Source organism: Zerene cesonia, chromosome 6 (genome assembly GCF_012273895.1).
Source record: "Zerene cesonia ecotype Mississippi chromosome 6, Zerene_cesonia_1.1, whole genome shotgun sequence".
Lineage (NCBI taxonomy): Eukaryota > Metazoa > Arthropoda > Insecta > Lepidoptera > Pieridae > Zerene > Zerene cesonia.
Window position 1 is genome coordinate 5,943,783 of NC_052107.1, and position 10,749 is coordinate 5,954,531.

General features: G+C 31.8%; 2 protein-coding genes across 3 annotated transcripts in view; one reads left to right on the top strand and one right to left on the bottom strand.

Annotated features, from left to right (window-relative positions):
• The first annotated feature begins 805 nt into the window (after positions 1-805).
• Positions 806-3,103, top strand: LOC119840617. Its single transcript, XM_038367305.1, has 3 exons — positions 806-893; positions 1,742-1,838; positions 2,983-3,103. The coding sequence occupies exons 1-3, from the start codon at positions 806-808 to the stop codon at positions 3,101-3,103; spliced, it is 306 nt and encodes a 101-aa protein (XP_038223233.1).
• Positions 3,104-4,477: 1,374 nt separating this feature from the next.
• Positions 4,478-10,749, bottom strand: part of LOC119840384 (forkhead box protein O-like) — a 23,221-nt gene continuing 16,949 nt past the window's right edge. For both annotated transcript variants that reach the window (XM_038366981.1, XM_038366980.1), the window contains exon 7: positions 4,478-7,540. The gene's annotated coding sequence lies outside the window, so the exon portion shown is untranslated. The remainder of the gene's footprint in view (positions 7,541-10,749) is intronic.

Below are 10,749 nucleotides of genomic sequence, written 5' to 3' on the forward strand. Positions count from 1 at the left end.
TTAAAAATCTTGAAAGGGTAAGAGATTAATGCCAGGTCTCTTCTAACCCTCAGTTCGTTATATCCCACCATGTCCAAAAAAATTTAAGACGGTTACATAAACGGACAGAATGGATAAAATTGTTATAGTCACATACTGGTAATGTGTGAATTTATTTTGTATGCGCTCTAACATAAGATTAATTTTATGAGGAGCCCAAATAATGGAATTACATTTCAACTGGCTCCTTATTAGAGTGTTGTATAAATTGATTGATTGATGTCATGACCGAGTGCTTGATGCTATGTATGTGCCACCGCCGAAACTGGCCGCTGATAAATTAAGGAATGGGCCGATAGACTGAAGCTATTGCTATTGAACGTTTCGTAGAAGCTCGATATCTCGGGATCGATTTCGATGAAAATCTCCCATGTCATTTCATCATTATTCATGCCAATTTTTGCTGAGTGTGAGACTAGGTAGCGTTGTGTGATATAACGTTTGAGAAAGTCTAAAATGTCATAGGTATTTAAGTAATGATAACGGATTTACTTTAAAACAATTTCTTATAAACATAAATATTTTAAATGAAACATGTTAACATTGTTTAATACCTAAAACCTCAAAAAAGGTTTGTTGCGTTTGAGTTACAATCATGATACTATGTTGTCAATTAGAAAGATTAAAAATTAATTTATACTCAAATATGTATCATTATATTGTCATTTGAAAAATTAGAGGAAAGTTGTAAATTGTAATACCACAGCACTGCCATTCATAAAATAAAATTGAATTGAATAAATTGTAATACGACGTCTCAATTAAAATGCGTACTGCAATAATAAGTGTACGAAAACGTTTCATGGGACTAATCCAACAGAAAATGTATTCTAATAAATCGAGTAAGAATGCTTATTTTACACCATATTACACTTTTAGTTAATGGTTTAAATTGGCGTCTCCATACTCAAACATTTTATTACCATTCCACTTTAGTATTCGCAATACATTATCAAACTTTGAGAAATTTACGCTGGATTGAGATGTTTCAACGCGGTAAAATGAAACTTTCGACATGTTTTCAGACACACCCATACAGACTCTAGGCACCGCTATGTGGTGGACGTTACATTTAGGTACCCGAACTAAACGGTTCGATTCCACATTCTTTATTTATTTTATGTTCGAAGTTCGAACCCCAAAAGATTGGAACATGCTTCCTGATTCATGCTTTCATGAGACCTCATCTCAGCTTACCATCAGGCGAGATCGTGGTCAAGCGCTGCCCTATTATGAATAAAAAGAAACACACAAAAACCATATCAAAAAAACCAATCAAAAGTGACGTGAAAGAATGTCTTTCTTTACACACTTTCTTTATGTGTTATTTTGTATTCGATGTGATATAGATAATATTAGTATTTAAGGATAGAGTTATAGATAGGTATTATTTGTACTTGGTAATTCTGAAAGTATATTTCTTATCTGAAATTCTTTATAAAATCAACGACACTCAAAGTTTTTATATTCATTTCGCATTTTCAATTTTCGATTCGACTTACGCATCAATTGTTGTAATAATTCCGGATCCATACATTTTTATCGATTTGGAATTTGAAATTATCTATATATTAAGTACTAGCGTACCTCTAACGTACTTACCACAAAATTTGAGATGAAATTAATGTCTTAATATGGTAACCTATAATTGTATTTTTACGAATGCTCACCACGTCTCCATTTGAAGCATACTGTCCTCCACACATGAACGAGCTGCCTGTACCGTGCGGGCCCTGGGACCCGTGGTATAAAGCAAAGCAGAGTTTCTACACGAAGCACCTTGTAGCTGGTATTGTTTGGTGAGTTTTTTTTTGTACAATATGATGAAGAGATTTACTGCGCAGTTAATAATGTTTTTCTGAAACCAATTAAATCTTTGAGACACCGTATCCAGGCAGTGTAATGCAAATAATGGCTATTATTTTGAACAGTTGGTCGATTAAAGTTAAAAATTAACTGTAAATAAGTTGCGGTATGCTATTAGTTTACAAAATTCGTTCATTATATGAGACACAATCGATTAGTGTAATAATACATTATACTTACTCTGTTCTTTTTTCAAATCAGATCAAGAATAAAAAAGAAGTTGCTCGAATTAGCGCTTTCAATCAAAGTCGTAGATATAATTAGTATAGTTGCCACTATAAATATGAAAATTAAACGATATACAACAATGTTCTCTTATATTCCTTTTACTACCGGGAAATTGTACACAGGAAAACATTTTAATTAGGAAATAAGCCTCGAACGAGGAATCCAAAAAATTAATTGTTAAGATGAAATACTTCGAGGTTAATTTGCCATCGCCCTTGGGGCGCTTTTATTTAAAAACAAATGGATACTTACTGTAACACGAGTATCTCTAAATTTAGGGTAACTGAATAATATGTAGGCAGTCGCTTGATAAAAACTAACCACCATTATGTTGTAAAATAAGTAGTATGTAATATTATATATATTTGTTTCATTTATTTATTTATCTATTTATTTATTTGAATATATGTATTATATTATATATTTATAGTATTATCATGTGTATATTACATATCATCTTGATTCTCAATTGTACGTAAATATTAATTAGTATTGTATATTACTTATATTTGTGTGTGTGTAATTATAGTATTACTAATTGTATGTTTCATTGGTTTAACTTTTTACCTACCTCCTTTTAAGTATTTTTGTTTCACACTTGTTCTGTTGGTTGCCTGGAAGAGATCACTTGTAAGTGATAATGCCGCCTTCTGTGCTGTATGTTTTAGCTTAAGTTTTATTTTATTTATTTCTGCTGCGTTGACAGCACAATAAAGTGTTTAAAATAAATATAAAGACCGCCTGTTGTGCTCCTATAGTCTATTTATAGAATTTATATCTGTATGACTTGGTGCACAAAAAAGTATTTCAATTTGATTTGAATTTATAATCATAATTTCCATGATACAGGTGGTTACTATCCCTCGGCTTGGCTCTGTACACAGAAAGCATCTATTTGAACTTTAGTCCGCCAGCGCAGCCCGGCCCGCCTAGTGACATGGTGGAAGAATGTGACGATTCAGATTCTTAGACTTACACTTCGTGTAGAAATTAGATTAAATAAATGATTAAAGCTTTTAACTATATATGCTTTTGATTTTAATAAAAAAGCAATAGTTGTTCGCCCGCCTCCGCCTCGCTTAGTCACTTAGGAATAATGCCGCTATCTAGCAAACTAATGTTGAAACAATTTTTGAAACCGACCCAGCTTTGTTTGAAATCATTGCATACTATACAAATGTTTGCTCTTTATAAGCTTATACATGCTAACATTCAAAATAATAAAATAAATATATGGTAGTAGGGTCTTAAATTAACGACACAATTTGAAATTTCCGGGTTATATTCTTGTTGAAATTAATAAAAAATATCTATCTTACGGCATTGCAAAGCTTATTTTCTATAAAAACTTTAATAACAAATTATTTTAAAATTAATTTAATAATAATCTTGTTCTATATATATAGCATTACATTTTTAAGAATCAAACAAATAGAATACATAATAGACATTATCCAAGCCATGCACGAGAAGTAATAAAAAGTTCTTAATTTGGCTATAAAAACATTTGCCACTATATCTTCAAACATTCTGGAAGTTATGCAATAAAATAGCCTTAATCGAATTAGTTTTGAATTTATCAAGTAATCATCAGTATAATAACACTGATGTACCTAATATAAGGGCTATTGCCTAAGGGTGAGTATATATTTGAGCATTCCCTTGTACCCAAGATAAATCTTAAGAAGCAAATATCTATCTGCTTTGTTAGATGATTTTAATAATATAATTAATATAATATATATAACACATACGTTGGTGTAACATTTGGTTTAACAATAACAAATATGTATGTTTAACATTTCACCGAGCAAAAGCACGCAGGCGACATCAAATTGGTGATTGCATAATTATTTTTAACAAGAATCTAAACCACCTTCAAATGGTCAGAACTAGATCAAATTTATATGGGACCACACATGGCAGGTACCAGCTTTCAAATATAAAAAGAATCATAATGAATATTCTTTATTGGAAACGGAAACTATGCCTATGCCGCGCCAAAACTGTCTTCTCCATAAAAATAGAAATTAAGACACTTATAAAATGTGTGGTATCGCCCATAGCATACTAAAATTTAGGGTTTAATTTTTCAGTAAGAAGAAACTACCTTCTCTTAAATCTACGTATTCAAATAGGATGCATTCTTTCTTTCTAATAGGTTATATCTATTTGGGTTTGCTTGACTCTTGTTATTATATTTCCCAAGGGTTGGTTACATAATATTCAACTCTTGGTTGGCTATCCACGCTAGAAAAAAATGATAAAATTTCTATTATTATGCTTACTTCAAGTTATGACACATTGATTTAGGGTAAGAATAAGGGAAAAATAATACAACCAATTCAATTTTGAAAACAATATCAAATTTAATACATAAATAACATTTATGTACTCCTACATACAGGTTTTGTCTACATATTTACATTTAACACATAACTTTTTCTACCTTAGCTAATTTACCGTAGACTTTTACGTTAAAGTAATTTTTAATTACAATAAAAAATTAATAATATACCAAAAATAAAAACAACAAAAAAGATTTCAGCATCGTTCCTTTGAAGAACAATGCAAAACATAGGAAAAAACATTCTACTAAATAAGTTAAACATACGAGACAACAGACGTCTTACAGAAAGTCAAATGATATAACTAAACCTTGGTAATTTTTATACTTTATATGTACCTAAAACTCATTAAACGAACACTGGTCAATTTCACGTTACAATAATTCATCCACATAACACAAGGTACGTGTACCCAAATTAACTACCTATAACATACTGCACTACTGGAGTCATAGCATAGTTCATACGCATCGCAGACCCTAGATCGTATTAATATGAGTGACCTTGACTTTACTAAGTACCAACTAATGTATTTTGATGATTCAATAATAATAATTAATCCGTAATTTCACTAACTGGTCATAACTTTAAAATGGTTCATTCATATGATTTGAAAAATTAATTTTTCAGGCATTAGTGATTCTCCTCATGCATCGTCAAATTTTGCTTATTTGATGGGTCATATTGATAGTGTGTTTATTTTACAATTTCATTATTGATAATATGCGTAAAAAATAACCCAATTATATAATACATAGCTAATTTATTACTTTTAAAAGCAATAAACATCACTTTGACAATCAAAGCGATTATCGAACCAAAATTATCACAAATCTTAACTACAACACCGATTTTTATATAAAAAAAGATTGTTTCATTACCAAATAAATCAATTTACTATGTTCTTCGACTAAAGACCTTAGACCTATAAGCACAGACTCATTAGATCCTTACTTAATTGACCACATGGATTGACATAGCGCCTGCCTCTGCATCGATGTTACGAGCAAATTAATCCACACCTAAAACTGTTAAAAGACACGACAAAATTTCATATTACAGTCGGCGTCGAACGTGGATTATTTTGCTAATGTTATCGATTCCTAACTCGTATAACATTATTTTATAATGGTCAACAACCTTATAAACCTATCTAACGTGAGATACCTCCGTGGATGCGAGTCACCTAACATTGAATCCCTACTTATACTTAACATACATTCATATTTGTGTCGCGTTATAACATGTACTGAATATTTGGCTATAAACTTAATCTTATAGATTCTGATGTCGGACATTCAATTAAAGTATAAAAGTAACTCAATTTATCTACATTATATTTACAAGTAAAACATTTTTATGCAACCTCTGCCTAAATATGGCAAAGAACACAGTTTCGTTTTTATAATTAATTTTGTACGATGATTTCAATTACGAATACACGAATGTTAATAAAATATTAAATATTTGTTTTAAAATGCGCTATATAATATTTAACTATAGCACCAATATCAGCTGTATGTAAAATGTAACAAAAAGGGATTTTTCTTACAAAAAATAATAATAAGAGGCAAAAAATAATGCTCTCCTCATAACATGGACGCCAAATATAATAAGAATTGACTTACTTACATTTACAGTAAAGTTGTTGAATTGAACACTTACTGGCTAAATCTATCACAAATAGTCCACTGAGGTAATTAATAGAGTGAACTCCTAACAGGCCTTTGCATGTATGTACTTAAACAGCGGTGGAATTATTCATTACAATAAACGCGACATTTTTGCGTATCATATGCACAATGACACTTCAACCGCAACGTAAGACATATTTTTGTATAAATAAACATTTTACAATAATATGGCTTTACGCGATAATTATCAACGGTTTTGAATTATATGATGAAGCGTGTCGAGGAAAATATTGTCATTTTCCTCTGCCGTAACCACCACTGTAATCACTTGCATGTTTAAAAGTAGCTGTCACAAGAGATGACATCAAATATTGAGTTTGTTTCATGATTGTACAGCTAATATTCCATGTATCCTTTGTTGCCATACGGCTAGACATATCGATGCTGGCCGCAAAAGACGCTTAATTAGAACTTATTAATTATTCGGGACTAGAGGTCTGACTATTCATTTTTCACGTCAACACCAGACATAACATAGTGTCCCATATGTATATTATGATGAAACCTTCAACAAACAACAATGAGCATTAAAACATCGCAACTATTTTTACAAACAGGCACTATTATCAACAATTTTACAATGTACCCACTACAATTGTGTCTATTATACTTTACTGTTCCTAAATAAAGCATGATTTTGGCGTCGAAATTGTTGAGCAATTTATTGGTACTTCATAAATTTTTGGTTACATATGGCAATCGTAAAAATATATATGACGTTATTATATTGTTATTCTATTTGAATTAAACAGCGGGGTTTGAAATGTTATAACTTATAACCATTTAATTACATATGTTATGTACTAGAATGCATCGTAAATATGTCTGGAATTAAATTGTTATATACACGTTATATGGTTATATTACGCCATATTATGCATTTTACGGTTGAACCTGAAGTAGGAATTCCTTAATATCAAATTGGAAACCAATTATAAAACTGATGTTTGTATATTTTACAAAATTACTTCCTTAGATATAATTATATGTAAACATAATTGGCCCATCTGTATCCGAAGATGTAAAATTAAAAGCTAAAATGGCAATGATAACTGAGCTCGAAGCCCTTTTCGTCACTAACATAAATTTAAGCTTAATATTGAAACAAATAAAATTACTATAAATAATCGACGGGAGAACTATAATGGGAATTAATTATACATCGATTACTTAACTTACGCGATGTCACATAACCTTAATGATAAAAAAGTTGAATAATTGAATAAGAATGATTCACTTTGATCGACTTATATTCATATCTTCAAAAATACACGTATCAGTCTCGACTGCGATCTCGCTCGTCGGTTACGACCGTTGTGCGTTGACATTTCAACTTTGTCCTTGCTTCTGCAAGCCCTGGTACAACTGAAACAAAAAGTAAAAAACATAAATAACAAAAAATATGGGAAGGTAACAGTCATAATTAAGATTTTTTACATGTGAACATACGTTTTGTTTTTTGTTTGTTTTTGCCAAATTTGTTAAATAGGTTATTTAACGTTTCTATCTCCGAATGACGATTTTTTAAATATTCGGCTGTATTTCTAAACCTATAACTTTTACTGGGTAAACCGATTTTTTGGATTATTTTATATTTCAAGGCTAGTGCTTCTTATGAGGTCCTATTTTAATTTGATTTAAGTAGTTCCGACAATTTGAAAGCTGTTCAGTTTTATTGTTTAAAAAATTTTTCAGCATTAAAAAATTGATTAAAAAAGAGATGTATGAATCATTTTTCACCATCCTAGAAGCTTCGAATCACCTTCGAAATTGTTTTTAACATACAAATAATATCGAGAAACAATTGAATAGCGCATGCTATATTTAATTAAAATTTACGAACAAAGAATGTATAGATAGCCCCAGTAATCTTGATGTAATTTTCGCAACGCGCGTGTATATGTGGATTATCAGCGATTCTCGTTCGGCGGAGTTTCTGCTGAATTCGTGGAGTGTAAATCGTAACCTGCCCGCCACAGCGACGCCAAGTCTGTCCCTCCCCTGCCCCGCGTCCCAGGTGACGACCTCATAGTGCCGGGACCCTATCGATTCTTACCAAACTTTATACAAAACGAAAATTAAATCCTAACGCATACAATAAGCATTTAAAATCAATTGTCACTTCATATCACAAACAGTGACATTTGGCGGTTTGAACGCGCATTGTTATTTTCTAATCGTTTTGAATAGGAAAATTATAGACCGTGAATAGGGTAATAATGGAGAGCAGCAATGAAGTGGATTCCTTACTAATTATAAATATTGCGCGGCACATTTTGATTATGTTCATCGATAAAATGGAACATCACTACGCAAGCACGATAAATCTGTCGCATATTCAGCAATGTAACGGACTTTCTCTGCGTTCATTGCTCAGAATAAAGTGTCTTCTTAATATGTGATGTAGGTAATTGGCGTGCCCGAAATAAGGCCGACATAAACCATGGGACTAAAGGAATACGAAACTTAATGTATGACTATTACTTATATGCCGTATCCCGTACCTATATTTGCTGATTTATTACATGAGTATAATATCTAGATTTCTAGAACAATCAACTTTTCGCATAAAACTTGTCTGCGAGCGCAAAATATTACTTTTGTAGTTCGTGAGATTTGTGAAATGGAAGTTTTATATTGTGTAGACTCAAAGATAGATAAGACATATTATATTACAAAAGAATAATCTTATAAGTAGTAATTAAAGAAAATAAATAGTTTTCCTTCACAATTCAATTTTTTCGTCTACGGTGACTAAAACCGTAACCAGAACCGTATTAAGAGAATCTGAGTATCTAATCAATTAAAACAAAAATATACAAATGCACAAAACTGTCCGCGGATACCAGGTACCTCTATAACTTGTCCTGTAAATATAGAGGGTTTCCTGTAAATAGAGGGGGTTCTTGTAAATATAGAGTATCCTTTACAGGTACAATAGTTTGTGCGAATTTGGTTATACTTGTTATTCAATCTGCCATAAATTTACTCTTGCTGGCATAACATACAGTCTGCAGTCAGCATTGACATCCACAGAGTTGATTAAAAAAAAATTATACCACTGATGTGTGTTATGCAGTATAACAGTGCAATGTAATACTTTCGTTTTTAAGATGTTTTAGTTGTTTAGTTAATATGCATGTTGTGTTTACCTTTTAAAGGTGTGCATTTAGCTCTTAATTTTTTTTGTAATTACTTGATATAATTTCTTTAATGTTGGTGAACCTTTAATAAATAAATAAATAAATAAATTACATCCATCTACAGTTTCTGCAACCTATTTTAAAGAGTTAATAGATAAATATATAGTTATTTTGTTTAAGTGACTATAAATTACGACTGTGTTGTTAGCTTTAAAATATATGGTTTTAAAGTAAATGAGGAAATAAATGTATATTAAATGTTAACCTGCTATAAATTTCATTAACTAACCAAAACGTTATCAGCTTTATATCGTTAATAAAACTACTATTAATAATAATGGAACTGTTGGTTCATGACATAATTATTAAGATAAAATATAATATGATATTCAACGAAAAAAATGGCAATTGACACAGTTTTGTGATTTTCGCAAGTTTGTACAGGAATGTAGGGTGACAATAAATTCAGTTCCGGATGTTACGGGTTATAAAACATAGGCGCCGTTGGTTATCGAGATATTCCGGTAGGGTGCCTCGCGCGTAAATTTATTCACACTATGGAATAGGGCTGCGAAAACCTTTAATATTATTGTTAAGTACATTCGCTTTTTCCAGAACAATAACAAATTCAAACATGCATTTATTTGGCGATTTAAAAAAAATAGGTTAATATAGATTTTGTTCAGTTTATACAACTGTTTACAATACAATAATCCTACTAATATTATAAATGCGAAAGTTTGTAAGGATGTGTGTGTGCTTGCTGCTCTTTCACGCAAAAACTACTGAACTGATTGCAATGAAATTTGGTACGTAGATAGCTGGACAACTAGAATAACATATAGGCAACTTTTTATCCCGACATTCATACGGGATACGGACTTACGCGGGGTGCAGCTATTATAGTAATTGTTCGTTCGACTTCTTACTTTAATTACAGAAATTTTTGGAAGAATTACTGAAAGTCGATATCGCCTATCGCCAAGCAGTGGTGGCTCAGTGGTGAGAACCTCGGACTTCAAAATCGATAAGTCGGGGTTCGAGACCGGGCGAGCGTGCAGGAAATAAATTGATTTTTCAATTTATCTGCAAATGTGGATAACATCACCACTGCTTAAAACGGTGAAGGAAAACATCGTGAGGAAACCGGCATGTCCAAGAATCAAAGTTCGACGACATGCGACATCTGCCAACCCGCACTTGGCCAGCTTCTGCTGCTGTAACCTTAATGCAATATTTCTCGGGATAGCGTAATTGAGCACCTGAACGAACTTGTGTCTCAACTCGAGAACTCTCTTGAAGAGGTCTCGAATTGGGGCAAACTTAACCTTGTTGAGTTCAACCCTAAAAAGACACAGGTGTGTGCGTTTACCACAAAAAACAACCCCTTTGTTATATCCCCATGCTTTCAGGGCATTCCTACCAGAATCT